Source organism: Mesoplodon densirostris, chromosome 2 (assembly GCF_025265405.1).
Source record: "Mesoplodon densirostris isolate mMesDen1 chromosome 2, mMesDen1 primary haplotype, whole genome shotgun sequence".
In the NCBI taxonomy this organism is placed as follows: domain Eukaryota; kingdom Metazoa; phylum Chordata; class Mammalia; order Artiodactyla; family Ziphiidae; genus Mesoplodon; species Mesoplodon densirostris.
The window spans coordinates 41,696,579-41,712,601 of NC_082662.1; the positions used below are offsets into that span (position 1 = coordinate 41,696,579).

The 16,023-nt window shown below is 46.0% G+C and overlaps 2 protein-coding genes across 2 annotated transcripts in view; both read right to left on the bottom strand.

Annotated features, from left to right (window-relative positions):
- The window catches only part of AGBL4 (AGBL carboxypeptidase 4), a 1,272,021-nt gene that overhangs the window by 234,431 nt on the left and 1,021,567 nt on the right, over window positions 1–16,023 (bottom strand). The window lies entirely within an intron of this gene.
- The window catches only part of BEND5 (BEN domain containing 5), a 47,468-nt gene that overhangs the window by 26,749 nt on the left and 4,696 nt on the right, over window positions 1–16,023 (bottom strand). The window contains exons 2-3 of the mRNA XM_060083324.1: window positions 5,237–5,370; window positions 2,751–3,135 (exon numbers count right to left, since the gene is read on the bottom strand). Coding sequence (XP_059939307.1) covers window positions 2,751–3,135; window positions 5,237–5,370 — 519 coding nt within the window. The remainder of the gene's footprint in view (window positions 1–2,750; window positions 3,136–5,236; window positions 5,371–16,023) is intronic.

The following is a 16,023-nucleotide window of genomic DNA, read 5'->3' on the forward strand; positions in this document are numbered from 1 at the left end:
TACCCTCTGCCTAGACTGCTCCTTGCTCTTCCCACCCACTCACCCCTGCCTGGATAACAAAAATGCATCCTTCAGGCTCCAGCTTAGAAGTCACTTCCTTCAGGAAGGCTTTCTTCCCTGATCCCCCAAATTCGGTGGATGCCGCTCCTCTGCTGTCCCACAGCAGAGCTTCTATCCCTGTGCTGGCACTGTGTCAGTGGCTGTCTCCCGTATCAAGCTTTGAGCTTCTCAAGGGGAGTGGGCAAGGGCGGTATCTTGAATGTACTGAACTTTAACCACCAGGCAAAATGCCTGGCACACAGCAGAGACCAGTAAATATTTGTGGAAGAAAGGAGGGAGGAGGGAAGAATGCAAGGAAAGAAGGCTCCCAAAGCCACAGAGTTGGGATGTGGGGGAAGTTGGGTTTGAATCTAGGCCTATCTGGTTCCAAAGACTAGACTAGACCAGACTAGACTACATCCATGAAAACATACAAACTCCCCTTAGAGTAGGGAGTCTTTTATTACACTCTTGTGGATTTATCTTAGAACTTGGCACATTATCATTCTCTGATTAACAAGTGCTAATCGATGGACTTTAAGCTTTCACAGGTCATGGACAGCAGGTGTGATTTTCTGGGACACCCATGGTCCCTGGAGCAAAGCGCACGGTACATGGTGATTGCTTTATGCATATTTGTGTCTTGGGTTGATTTATAGTCAGTCCATCCCACTGTGATGACGATAGTGACTCGGATCTGAGAAAAGCCAGCCATTGGCCCTCAAGATGACATTCAAGGCCTGTCGGGTGGGAGTGCCTGGAATGATCAAGACACTGAAACTATGGTCGGGGCCAAGTTTGTCTAAGTGTCTTAACACTAAAGAGGAACATGCTGATACAAAATGCAGTGTCTTACTGCCCCAGAGGGTTAGGAGTGGCTTCTGGAGTTTAAACTCAGGTCATCATCATACAGAACAGGCAATTTCCCTGGGAGTTGAAATAATGACGTGGAGAGTTGTTGTTAGTATGCTTTGCTCCCCTCCCACTCTCCACCCCAAAGAAGTTTACAGAAGGCGTAGCATACAGAGTGCAAGGAAAATAAAAATTATTCATCCGAAGACCAGGAAACACTTTTTCTCTCTGGAAATCTCAGTTATCTCCCGCCTCCCACCCCCACTCCAAGATCAATACAGTTTTCACACTTTTTTATAGTTAGGGTTTCTCTTTGAGATTTTATTTTGATAAAAAAAATTAGTAAGTTTTTACGTTGCACACCACATGTGACCTCTGGTGTCACTGTGCGCCTCTAGGGGCTATGATTTGGGAGAATGGCCAAGGCGGAGTCAGGGGGTGGGGACATGACTAGCCTAGGAGTCGGGGATACGGTTGGAGGTGAGCTCTGCCTCTGCCTCCCCAGGCGACTCTGCCTAAGCCCCAACCTCAGCTTCCTTCTCTGCGACAAGGGCATGGAAAGGCCTCTCGACCGACTCCCTAGGCCACCCTGAAGATCTACTGAGGCACTGCCTTGGGGACATACTCTAGGTAGTAAAAGACACTTTTAAATATAAGTAAGGTAGCACTTTTATCTAAACATCAAAGAGGAATGAGGCTCTACATGTCAATCTGTTATCTAGATAACACAAACCTTCCTTCTTGAGTATAAAATTGTATTTGATTTAAACTTCGGGGATGGCACTTGTGTCTCTAGACTAGTCTATTCCCTTTTTGAAGCAAAGAACACTGATGCAGGCTTATTAATGATCGTCCTCAGGGGATGTGGAGGCGATGAACTTGTGTTATACTGATTTGCTCAATACTGACTGGCCTCTATTTTTTACAGTCCTGGATTCTTGTGTTCTGAAACAGCGTTTCTGTCTTTTCCTCTCAGGTAAGGAGTCGTTTCTCCCTGCCGGTAAAGCTGCTCCCTTTCAGATTTCCCTTGATTCCTGCTTCTAAACCACGTCAGATGTGAATATCTAAAAGCCGAGTTTGTTAAATTCAGTTGCAATATAAGAGCCTATCAAGTTCTTCTATGAGCAAACCTGAGGAGTTTTATACATCTTGACATTAATCTAAGGTCGTGTGCCTCTCTGCTCAAAACCTTTTTAATTTTTCTCATTCCTACCAAAACAAGTCCAGATACTCCAGGCTGGTATAGTTTTCAAGGCCTTCAATCACCTGTTCTTAAACTACAGTTGCCGTCTGTCTTCTCAACACCCCAGTGAGACTGCTGCCCTCTGCTCCCTCTTGTGCCTTGAAAGCCCGCCCACCCTTCAAGGCCCACCTCCTTCCCGAAGTCTCCCTCAGTTACAAATAACCCCCCTCCGTCCTTTGAACTCTCCTGTCATCTTATCCACGGCTCTCCTGTGGCACTGATCACTTTCTGACTTAAAGGAATACATTTGCCAGGATGCTGTCTAGCTCTCTTTACTATCCTGACGCCCCTTTGGAGAGGTTTCCTATTACCCCTGGTCCTGCCTCTTACCACATGGATGCGTAAACGAGTGGTGGCAAATACGCTGCCAGCTCTCGTTCTCTGAGCCCCACTTCTTGACGTTGCCCGCTGTGCTCTGGATAGCTAAGGCTGCCACACGCCGAAGCTCCTGTCAGATCCGCTCCGAGAGGGGAGTGGCTCTCCCTTGGGGTAACTGTGCCCTTCCCTCACCTCAGGGAAGCTCGGCCTGCGTGTCCCCGGTGCCCTCCCGGAAGGGGAGCGGCACACGCCATGCCCCCGCGGGGAGTGGCAGGCGGCCCGTGGCGGGAGCACTCACCGCTGCCCAGCCTCAGGAGCAGCACATCCTGCAGCCTCCGGTTGAGGTCGCGGAGCTCCTTCATCTCGGACACCAGCGCCCCGTACTCCTTGAGCTTCTTAGCCTGCTGAACCAGCTGCCTGCGAGTCCGCTCCAGCTCCTGCTGGAGGTGGCGCATCTCGTCCTGCTGCTGCTGGTAGTTGCGCAGCAGCTCCTCGTACAGAGCCCGGGGCACGCCGGCGTCCTCCAGACTGTCCATGTCCTCTGGGCCCGGGGAGGCCTCCACGAAGACCTCTTCCGGACATGTGCTGTGGCCCAGGCTCAGGCCGTTCTGCTTCTCCAGCCGGGCCACCACTGCCTCGATGCTCTTGTGCGCCACTTCACTCGGCTTCCGCCCCTCGGGTCTCTGTGTAGGACAACGAGAATCAGTTCAGGCAAGGGCAGCTGGGACTTTCTTGGGCTGCGGCTCAATATTTCCCCAGACAATCCTAGAATCACAGAACCACAGAACATCAGTGCTTGGAGAAACTTGTGCAGACACGTAGTCAAAGCCCTTCACTTTACAAATGGGGAAACAGAGGTCCAGAGTGGGGAAGGGTCTCGCCCGAAGTCACACAGTCAGTTAGTGGCAGAAGCAGGACTCTGGTTTCCCAGGCCAGCACTTCTTCCATTCCATCACTCTGCCTCTTGGGTGCATATTATATCATGACTGCCCTCCCCAACTCCCCGGCCCCCCACCCTACCCATAAGGCCCAGGCAGTGATTTGCTCACAGGGAGTATTCAATGTGTGTTTGTGGAGAATCAGTAACAAATCAGGCCAGGCCTAGCCGTCCCAGGGGAGGCATCACTCAAATCTCTTCAACAACAAAAACATAAATGCCCCTCCCCCCTGTTCCCCCCCACAAAAAAAAGGGCATTCCACCAAGTAGACTTTTCCTCAAGAATGCTGTAGTTGGGAAGGATGCTAAGGACTCTAATCTAGGGCAGGAAGCATGTCTTATTTTCTGTTTCTCCACTGCCTACTCAGAACTGGCACTTGGCAGGGGCTGGATAAATGTTTATGTAACTGAAAAGTTCCAAGAACGCTAGCACTGGAAGGTTCTTTCTGTTTAACTCCCTCATTTTACAGGTGAGGAAATTGAGGCTCAGAGAGGGGAAGGACTACATTCAGGGTCACATGGTGAGCTACAGAGAGAGTCAGACCCCGAACCTGAAGCCCCACTTAGAGCACTGGGCTCCTTCCCCCACATCTGTTAGCTTCTCCTTGGACTCTGGCCAAGTTGGAGCTCAGCAAGAAGTGGATACAGAGAGGACAGTTTAGTGAGAAGAGAATTATCTAGGACTACCCAGGGGTTGGGGTTTCAGCTGCCTGAGGCAATTCTAGCTCAAGTGGACAAAGCTCCCACTGAGGGGAAGTGGGAGTTACAGGACCCACTGAATTCTTCACCCAGTGCAGGAGGGCTATAGGAGCTCTCCTGACGGGGGCACTGTGGGAGATGCAGACAACTGGAGACACCAGATTCCAGACAACTTAACTGTGTCCGCTCAAGCCTGCCTTAACCTCTCAGTAAGTTCCTGAAAATTTTGGAAAAAAACATGACTCTGAGATTAGGTTACACGACAAAATCCTATCCTGTCATTTATCCACTGGGATAAAGTGCTGCTAGTAGTCTAGATGAATTTATTCATTAAAATTGTAATGATCACTTTGGATACCCATCTGCATCACTACACTGTGAGAGCACTAAGGGCAGTGACCATGTCTGTCTAATCTCTATGACCCCAGGAACCAGCAAAGGGCCAAGGCCCATAGCATGGGTGCAATGAATGCATGAACTAAAGTCAACTGCATCTTTTGGACTGTGCTTTGGGGATGTCCTTGGCCTGTGTCCAAAAGCAGACTGCAGTGAGTGCAGAAGGCATCCCTCTTCCTCCTCCCTTCCTCCAGGGCACGCATCGTACAGAAAAAACATCTGGCTTATCGAACAAGATATTCAGCAGGCTTACAAGCGAAGGCTGGAGGAGAGCAGCTAGGACGCACACCAAAGGAAATGCAACCTCATGTGAAAGTTTTCTTCCAACCCAAGGTCACATTAAGCTCTTCGTCTGAACCTGGTGCACCCCATCTCCTCGTGAGTCCACCCTTAGCTGTTTGGGGGCAGCCTGATAGTGACTGGCTCTGAACTGCTGCCCGAGAGCAGCCATGTTCCTGGAGCCTAGCAGTGACCTCTCCAGAGCTGGAGGCTGGATAGAAATGCACCACTGCCAACCCTTAGCAGCGATGACACTGCACAGATGGTACAAACAGGACAGCGCTCCCTAGAAAGTCAGCCAGCAGAGCAAACTCACGCTAGCTGTCCCGAGCCTCTCCCAACGTGAAAAAGTCATGGCCTGTGACACCAGGGGGCATTTACATGGGCAGAGGAGGCCAGACTGGAATTCTTTAGCTATAAGAAATCTGAAACGGCTGCCCCACACTTCCAAAGAAGAGGAGAGATTTTGTTACCTTGATGTGTCTAAGCTGTAAATCTTCTTCCCCATAATCTTTAACTTCCCCATCTTCTTCTACATGATTGAGAGAAAGTTTGGGGATTTTTATTTTCTTCTGCATCACACTGTTTTCAAGGTCAGATTTGTCTTCTAAAATGCATACCAAGAGAATAAGGTTTGTTATGAGTCAAAATGCTCAAAATGCCCATAACCTCAAATACTAGAGAATGTCTGAGGCCAGACCAGTTAAAAAGGAAAAGCAAACAAACCCAAGACTCATTCCCTGTTACATGCAGGGCCCCTAGTAGCAGCAGTGCAGATCAGACTCTAGGATCAAGGCTATATGCTAAAGGCACCACCATACAAAGCGTTGAAATAGCGCCCAGTGAATTTGCTGAGGGGTTTCCCTAAGTATATCTTCAAGGGTGGCCTTTTATGGAATTCTAGAATCTTGGAACTGAAATGGCCCTTAGATTGCTATCTGGTTTTAACTTAACTAGCACATGAATCCCTCAACAACTGAGATATTTCTAAGCAAATGATCTCCCAGGAAAACTTGGCGGGTTCCTGCCCGCTCAGGTACTGATGAGCATGAAAGGATGATAGCTCTTATGGAGATAAAGCCTGAACTGGAGCTGAGGTACAGCCTCCCCACAGCCCAGACACAAGACAGGCTGAGTTAAGACAGATACAGGAAGAGTAACTAGCAACATTTACTGGTATCAGATAATGAAATGACAGAGTTTGGGGGGCCTCAGTGACCAAGTGGCCCAACTCTCTCTCATCTTACAGGTGAGGATGGAAGGCACGTGCCCAGGGTGTGAGTCTGAGGAAGAGGCAGGAGTGGGAAACAGGCCTCTGCCATCCAACCACTGCTTACGTGTGATAATAACACACACTGACGTGCATTACAAACTACAAAAGTGCTACACAAATACAAAGGGATACTACTTCTCCTCACTTTCTTATTCTTTAAACTCAACTTCAGATAATCTGAAAGAGAATTATTTTTCTCTTGCACAGATTTCAAACTTTACTTCCCAGATCTGTCTCTCATTGTAGATGTCAACAGTAAAAATTCAAGGACAGTTCCAGAGGTAGAAACTCGAACATGCTCTGGAACTGGCCCTTGTGGTAAATACTTTGAGGTCCTGTTTTCTGGGCCTGAACGGGGACTCTGGGAATTACTATTTCTTACTCCTCAAAGGTTCCCACTGCTGCTATATCTTAAATGTAGTTTGTAGCATGTTGCCCAATGCTGGATGTGGCATGTGGCCAGGGAGTGGTTAAGTTCAGTCTCTCAGGGTCTTTATGTGTGAGTGTGTGTGTACATGTATGTGTGTGTGTTGAACATGCTCTTACACTTCCCCCAGTCCAGGCTTCTCTCCTCACAACTTGTTAGCAAAGTTGAAAAGGAAGCTTGTAAGCACCTAACTATTCCAGAATGTAGTCAGATGCCAAATCTTCCTAAATGTATCTTCGGGATGGAGCCCCGGCTGGTCAAGGGTGGGACTGCAGTATCAGAGAGGCCTCAGCGTGAACCTCAGCTCTTCCGAGACAGGGTGCGAGCAGGGAGCAACAAGGTCTGAACCGCATGACCTCAGGTGTCTCCTCTATAAAGGAGTGTGGGGACGACAGCGACAATGCTTCACACACTTAACCACACAGCATGGCTGGTACATACTAGGCACTCAATGAACAGGATGTAAAAACTGGTATTATCAACGGGCTCAGAATCGTTTTATTTCCCTAAGCATAAGGTGGATAAAGATACAATTAAAATAAAAAAACAGAAACAAAGGAATGCCTTAAGAAGGGTATCTAGTGTAAGGGAAATGCCCAAAAAAAGAAGAGGTGTCTTGTTAACAACCCCTCCTGATCAGAGATGAAAATGCCCTTTCCCACTAGTGGAGCAGCAATCCTAGGCTTCTAGTTTCACAAAAAGGCCAGTTCTTGTTCTCTTTGTACCTATAAAATACACCCAATGAGTTAGGCAAGAACAGCAGCAGGGACCGTGGTCTTTCTAGAAGAGCAGTAGCTCACCTCCTATAAATCACTGTCCATTCCTTCTAAGTCAAAAAGCTGCTAAAATATAAAACCTAAAGAAGGTGTTCCAAATGAAATTATCCTGAAATAGGATGGGTGGGTGTTTTCACATGTGAAAAAAGAGGGAGAGAAACTGAAAGGGATATAGAGAATGAGAGGGTGGTGTTAGGACTTCTGAATGTGTTGAGGCAAAGCTCCTGGGTTAGTCTTCAGTCTGGCAAGGTCAAGGGCAAAATTTTGAGATGTAGCCACTGAACTAGAAATGACAAGCTATGCTCTGCCTCCCTGAGCTGAAGCTCTGTAGCTGAGAATCATGCTGGTATGGAGAGAAGCCGTTGTTCAGACTCACAAAACTGGGCAATATTTCAACCGGGAGCAACCCTCAGATCATTTCATTTAACCCTTTCAAAGTGGAGATGAGGTTCCAAATGGTAAATCCATGCATCCGTCTACTCAACAGTCAGGCCCAGGGATACAGGGGGAGCAAGACAGGCAGGGTTCCCATTCTGGTGAGCACATCATCGTGCAAGGTCACAGAAGTCAGTGCCATAACATGAATAGCATGAGAACTCAGACTGTGCAACCAGAGTTCAGAGCTTTGCCTCCTATGCCTCCGTTTAACATTTACTGAGAATTTACACTTGCAGGATCTGGCTGGGGCCCTGGGGCACTGAGAATGAGTGCCTGGTTAGGGGACACAAAAGCCCACGAAAAAGAAAAGCCCTCAAATAAGACTGAGATAAGATCTCAAATACTGAATGTGAATAAGGGGAAAGTAACTGCTATAGGATCTTGGGGGGCAAGGGAGATCACTTTGGTCAGTGTAACCATGGCAGGCGTTTGAGAGGAAGGGCCCTTTGAACTAGACTCCTTACTTACAGGGTGGTCTTGAGTAACTTAAATTACTTCTCTGATCCTGTTTCCTAATCTGTGACTTGAAGTAAATGATTCCTACTCACATTGCCAGGATGCAGTGAAGATGATCAATTCTGTGTGTTAAGAGCTTGAGTGGAGTGAACAGCACTTGGACCGTCAGTGTTCATAAAAGGACAGCCATTTACTGACGGCAAGAAGAGGGGTAAAGGACAGAAACCAAAAAAGAAAGATTGCAGAAACATTTAGACCTGAATGGTTACAAAAGATGGTTCAGTTACAGGCAGGAAGAAAAGGTGAGAAAGAAAGTTATGGGGACTGGGGCTTGGAGAATAACTGGCCTTGAATGCTAAGGTAGGAAGAACTGAGGTTCACCCTGCAGGTGTGGAAAAGTCAGACAGCCTGGATTCCAAGTCCAGTTCTGCTACGTGGTAGGTGTGAGAAGTCAGGCAAGCTGCTGTGTCAATGAGCATCACTGATCTCTTTCTGCAGGAAGGGAGAGAGAATATTGACCTCAAGTGGGATCAAATCAGCTGAGTATATGTGCCGTGAAGGCAACAAGAGTCTGGTACTTAGAGCAGATGACAAAGCTCAGCAGAGCCTGCGGCTGGCCCATGCTGCAGGCTTGCCCCTGGAGGTGGAGACCTACTCAGCCACCTGGCTTGGGAAGAGAGACACTTGAGAGAGCCTTACTCCCCATATGATGACAGGAGCCCAACTCCCACCGGCTACACCCAAAGCTCCACACCCCCTCCGTCTAACTGGAATGCCCACTCTTTTCCCTTCTGTTAGACAAACTCCACCTAACCTCCACTCAGCTCCTCTAAGGTCCCATTACACCTTATACATACCTTTTCTGTAGCCTATTTTCTTACTATGTTGCAATCACCTGTTCTGAGGTCTACGTTTCCCACTGGAGTGTGGATAACCACAGGGCAGGGCCCATATCACAGGCTTGGCCATACAGTATAGGGACTCATCAAAAAAAATGTTTAGTGAAAGAATAATAAAAAGAGGCTATACCAGTAAGCATATGAAAAGGTGCTCAAAATCATCAGTCATTAGGGAAATGTAAATCAAAAATAATACTATCAGATATACTTCATACTCACTAGGATGGCCACAATCAAAAAAAAAAAAAAAAGAACAGAGAATAAACATAACAAGTGTCGGGAGGATATGGAGAAACTGGAACCCTCATACATTCCTGGTGGGAATGTAAAATGGTGCAGCCACTATGGAAAACAGTTTGGCAGTTTCTCCAAAGGTTAAACAGAATACCCATATGATCCAGCAGTTCCACTCTTAGGTATATACTCAAGAGAAATGAAAACATGTCCACCAAAAACTTGTGCACAAATGTTCATAGCAACATTATTCATAATAGTCAAAAGGTGGAAACAACCCAATTGTCCATCAACTGATGAATGGATAAACAAAATGTGGTATATCCATGCAATGGAGTATTATTCAGCCATTAAAAGAAATAAAGTATTGATACTTGCTACAACATGGATGAATCTTGAAAGCATTATGCTAAGTGAAAGAAGCCAGACAAAAAGGCCACATAATATATGATTCCATTTATATGAAATGTCCAGAATAGGTATATCCACAGAGACAGAAAGTAGATTAATGTTTTCCAGGGACATAAGGGAAAGGGGCAATGAGAAGTGACCACTTAATGGGTAACAGGGATTTCTTTCTGAGTGATGAAAATTTTCTGGAATTAGATAGTGATGATGTTTGTAGAACACTGAATTGTACACACTTTAAAATGGTTAACATGGTGAATTTTGTCTTATGTGAATTACACTTCAATTAAAAAATAGGCTACCACGTTTAGAATGTCTTTTACCGACCAGATGCCACTATACGGCTCTTCACATATGTTACTATACATCCCAACGACCCTGCAATCAAGTATTAGCTGCATTTTTTCCCACAAAACAAGAAATGAGACTGAAAGAGGGCCTAAAGCCACCCAGATGGGAAGGCACAGAGCCAGGATTTGATCTAGATCCCTTTGTCCCCAAGCCCATGCTCTATTCTCTCTAAAAACACATGCCTGAAATATGGTTGAGCCATATTCATAGATGCTGAACGAATGAATGATGGCTCTAGATAAGGACATCTAAATTCCCCAGCCTGAAGTTCAAAGCAGAAGACCACTTTACTCCTGCTCTCCTGCCACACCCCTCTGGCCTCAGGAAGTCCCCAGATAGGAGTAACTATCGCCGGGCACAACGAATTAGGCTGTAGGCCAGGGCTCAGGGTTTGAATGGGTTCTTTGAAAGGGCAGGCTGAGCAGTACAGGAAGGTCTGAGTGACAGAAGTTAAGTTCCTGAAAGGAGCAGAAGCAGACAGTCCCTCGAATCACATGTCCTCTGGCCTGGATCCTGGCTGCCCCAGTGCTTGGCCAGGGGGATCCTGAGGCTCCTCTGAGAGATAACTACCTGCTGGCTCCATCCTGATGCTCATCATTCTCCTCCCTGCACCATGCTCCCTGGATGAGGGCTCAGGAAGATCTGAGGCCTCCACTTGTCCTTTTCTGCAGGCACTGGACATTCACTGAGCCCTTGTTCTGTGCTGAGCACTCTGCTAAGTGGTCTTTCGGATCCTTACAACCCAGGATGTACCAAGAATCCCAACCAGAAGAGAAGGCTTGACTTCCTGAGAGGTGCTGGCCCATGTGGGGGCAAACCTCCAACCTCCAGGCCTTCCTAATCCTAATCCCAAATTAAAGGTGATGCCTCACATCCGCACCTAGTCCACAGAAGATTACAGAACACTCAGTGTCACCGTAAAAAGTAGGAGAACTGGTTGGGAGAGGGAGGCCCAGGATTTAACAGAAGCAGCCCAGTCTTTCCAATCAGGGAGTCCTGGCTTGGAATTCTGGCTCTGCTACATACTAACTGTGGGAACTTGGGCAAGCTACTTCACCTGTCCGAGTCTCACTTTCATAATCTGTAAAGTGGGGATAATAAACTGTTTTCCAAAAGGTAGTGCGTATAAAACACCAAGCACAGTGCCTTTCTTGTCCCAGGTGTTCAGTGAATAGTGGCTGTGAGGCTACCCCTGTGGGCTATGTCATTGGCTTTTATCCTAAGGCAAAGAGAACCACTGCAGGTACCCGACACAGATTGAGACATGATGTAAGAGATGTTTGGGGAAGATTAATGTGGCAATGGCAAGCAAGATGGATGAGGTGTGAGGAGGAGACTGAACACAGGGTGACAAGAAGCTGTAACTCTTGACTGGTCACATTAATGAAGGTGAATGGTGGTGTGGATCATCTAAGACAGCAGGTAACTTCATGCAGCATTTTAATGTGGCTTTGGAGTATGCTTCTGGCTTTGCATTCCAGGAAACCACAGAAGAAATTAGCAGTAGACTCAAAAGGATGAGTCAACCCACCTCTCTGGTCAGCCCACCTTTGCAACTGCTCCAAGCTTAAGACCAAGTAATCAGTTTTAGTGTAAACAGAAATAAGTATGTATCCTCTGAAGAGATAAACTTCATTGATTCGAACTTCCTGATTCTTTTGTTTCCAGGGCAAGAAAACCACCAAATTTGGGCATCAACTTTCTCCTCCTCCTTTCCAGCTACTATGTTGTCAGCTAACTGTATTCACCTATTCAACAAATACTGAGTAAGCAACTACTATGTGCCAGGCCCCATGCCAAATTCTTTACTAACATCAATATATTTAATCCCCATAATGATTCTATTGAAGCAGAAACTGAGGGTCAAAGAAGTGAGGTGGCTTGCCTAAGACATAAAGTTATTAAATATCAGAGCCAGAATTTCCAGTCAGGCCTGCATGTCACTCGGGCCCTGGTTCTATCATCTAATTATCCTATAGGAACAAGAGAAAAATTACCAAGTTGCTGTAACTTCCTCAACTGAACTAGAAGGCACATATAAAATGGTGAGTATGTCAATATAATTTCCCAAGTGTCAGCTTTTTTCCCAAGCCTTTGCCTACATCCAGGAGAATGCTGTGATAAATTCCCAAATTGAACTTAGTATGACTTGATACCAACCTCCTGAACTCCAAGCTTATCAAGACCACCAAGCCCTAAATAACCCCCAACTAGAGTCCCTATTCAAAGCCATAAAATATGGTAGAAGCTGCTCTTCAAAAATATAGAAGAACTTGGTATTTGTCATTAATCTGAGAGGGAGAAACATCCCATTTAACTTACCACTGGAAAAAAAAAAATGGAGGCATGGTTAAAGAGCAAATAGTGTTTTAGAAAAGAGGCCGGTGGACAGGAAATCCAATGCAATTCTGTCTTCAAACGTGAAGATACCCCTGAAGAATTTGAAATACAGTTAAAATGGGAGACGTACTGTCTTGACTCCCATTTTACATAAAATCATGCTGGATAACTAAAAGAATCCAATGTCAGAGTTTAATGTGGTGTGGGCTTGTTAGCTATGATGAAATTCTGAAAGGCTAAACATAAAGTGTTTTACATAGGTTTTGTCTTATTTAAAAAATATCTATATGCAAGTTTAAAGTTCTTCATCTGTGTAAAAACCTTGCAAAGTCTTATGTTTGCATTAAAAACAGACATGCCACAGAAAAGGCATGCATATCTCATTCTCTGGCCTGTGGCGTTTGTTTTTGAAAATCCAAGGCAGACAAAATTCTCAAGTTTCAAGGATTGTATCTAGCCAAGACAACATGAAGATGAGTGCCCTGCTGTGGTAAAGCAGAAAGAAATCAAGAGACATGGGCTCGAGGCCTGGCTTTGTAACTCACTCTCTGGGTGACCAGTTACTTTCTTTCAGCTTTCTTTTCTGTAAAACATAGGGACTAGACTAGAAAACCTTAAGAGATCCTTCCAGCTGTGTGACCACTGGCCAGCCACAGGGAATTCCACTTCTCTTTCTCTTCTATGCAGTGCCGGGCAAGAGCAGATGATCTAATCCCTCCAGGTGGGCTCGTTTGAAGAAATGTCCTGCTGAGACCATCCGAAAGGGGAGAGAAGAAGTGCCAACCAGGTTTCAGTAGGTCTCCCTGATTTCACTCCCATGGCCTCACTGGCCTTGGCACAGGGCTAGGGCACAAACAAAACTAGGAACCTCATCCTTCTGACTCATTTGTCTAGCTACCCTCATGTGCTTCACCAGGCTGCTGCCAGGGTAATAAGTGGCCCCACCGTAGGGTCACAGAGGGGCAAAACATGGGGGGAGATGGTAAGCCTTTCATGCTAAAGTCAAGCCACAAAAGGATTTACAACACCCACAAGTTAAATTTTAAGCCTGTCTTCTCCTTGGTCCTCTAAATCGCTCCTTTCCACAAATGGTGGCACCCACGACTAAGCAAGCTGTTCTGTCAAGAATGCTTAGTCACCACAGTCCTTATCAGCTACCTATATTTAATGAGCACCTACTATGTGCCAGATACTTTTCCATATTACCTTGCTAAATAACATAGTGGGCAAGTCACTCGTTACCATCTCTACGTTACATTTGAGTACCTGAAGCTCAGAGAAGTGAAGTAATCTCCCTAAGGTCACACAGCTTGTAAATAGCAGAGTCACAGTTTGAATCCAGACTGCCTCACTTCAAAGCCTATCTTCTTTCAGCTCTCTAAATCCTCCTCCGTGATACTCAAGGAAGCAACCTGGGGTACGGGGTCATTTAACCAATTCTCCCATAGGACAGGATTTCATTCCAGAATATCCACCTCCCCTGACAGGGAGCGCATCACTATGCTTAGAAGCCCTTTCCACTGTTCATCCACTCTCTCTGCTATTATTATATTCCTCCCACCAACTGCTTTGAATTCCACTCTCTGGACCTAATTTTGCTTTCCGGACCTCAAAGAACAGGTCTGATTCTTCTTCTAGTGGGGCAAAACGCAGACATTCAAAACTACCAAAATATCATCCCATGCCAATCTTTTCTTCTCCTGCTTATAAATTTAGCTGTCCTATCCTACTATGTCTCACCAATGAGCTCAGAGGAAAAAGTAGTTGCTGTGTAGTTAAAAGAAACAAAAACAGGCTTAGATCTGGGATACAAAGACCTCGCTTCTTATTTGATTTCCAGGACACCCATCTCTCCTGGTTATCACTTGATTCTTAGTCCATCTCTGGCTGCTTCTCCCCAGTCACCTTTTTGGGCTCTTCTTCTTTAGCTGTGCCCTTAAAAGCTGGTGTTCTAAAGAGTTCTGCATGATTCGCTTACTCTGCCCCCTCTCCCTCTGTGAAACCACCACTTCCATGGCTAATGACTTCCACATTGGGATCTTCAGCCCAACTTCAGAGCACTCTCCTGAACCTTGGGCCATATGCCTAATCGCTCTCCTGGAGCATCTGCCCAGATATCCCACGGGCCCCCAAGATGCATCTTGTCTCAGACTAACCTCATCATCTCCTCTTCCGACCAACTACTTTTCTAATGCTCCCCATGGAGGGAGGAGAGCCCAGATCACCACATCATCATCACACACGTCACCACAACCAGACAGTCCCCAAGTCCTGTGGATTCTCCTCCCTAATCCATCTCAGAGCCATCACAACCACTGCCATCCTAGTTTGGGCATCGTACTTCTTAACTGACCTGACTCACAGTTCTCCAAAAGCTTCATGTGTATGGGAGGACCTTAGCCCACTGCCTGGCACCTACAGCACCCACTAAACAACTGTCTGAGTAGCTCTCTTCTCCCAGGGTAAAATAAGAAGCCTTATCTCACAAGGATGGAGACAGAGTATGTATATGGTAATTCCTAGCACTGAACCTGGAGCCTGGTGAGTACTTAATAAATATTTAGTGAATGAGTCCTTGAAGGCAAGAAACAATGGCTATTCCTCCTCCTGTATTTCCCTCCAGTATGAGACTGACCACCTAGTGTAACTGAATACCTGGGGAACTTAAATGAACCAGAGAAAAGCTCTTCAGGGTATGTATGCTTTTCCAGTAAGCATTTTAAAATGAAGAGTACACACATCTTCTCTCTCTAAGGAGCTTATAAGACAAAGCAGGTAGGCACAGTGGAAAGAGAATAAATCTTGAAGTCAAAGATCTAAGTTTGAATTCTACTTTTCTGGTGCGTTTTTAAAAATAAACACCAGTGTGCTCTTGAATGACAAGAAAACACACAAAAGAGCAGGACATCAGCTTGCCTGGGGCAATTTCTTCTTTCATCCTGTGAACCAGAACTCTGAAATACTCAGCAACACATACTATTTAGTCATAACAAATATGTGGTTCTTAAACATGACAAATCACATCAGACGGGACCTTAAATGGTTAACATTTCAGTAGAATCTGCAACAGATGACAGCAGGCAAGTTCCAGTCTTCGCTCCAATGTACATCAGCAGAACATGTCAAAACCTAAATTAAAAGTTTTCACTCGCTTAAAAAAAAAAATCCTTTTGTTGGCAGTCTCCCACTGATGACATGCAACAATCTTTGCATATGAAATCGGCTACTCCCCTGCTTCACTGCTAACTTTGTAGAAGTTCCAAAGCATTTCTGGAGCAAGTGATCCATTTGGACCAACAATGCCAAGCTGGGACCTGAGCCCTGAATGAGCTAAAATTACCAAAGCAAGAAGAACGTGGCTTTGGAAGCTATTTCCCCCAAGTGTGGGGTTTCTTCTAGTCAAGGGAGTGATAAAGAATGTTGACTTTTTCCAGGTGAACAAAGTTGAAGGAAACCTCCAAAACTCACTGCAGGTTTCTGTTATGAAAAACAAGTTGCTGCTACAGGGGTTCCTGTCCTCCCTCCTTCTTCTCCCCAAGCATAACAAATGCACCTGTCTTCCCCAAGTTGGTGAGTTCCACTTGGGCTGACTGGAGGGGACTATGTGCTGGGCACTCTGGATGCAGAGAGAAGGAAGGCAGGTCCCTGTCCTGGAGGA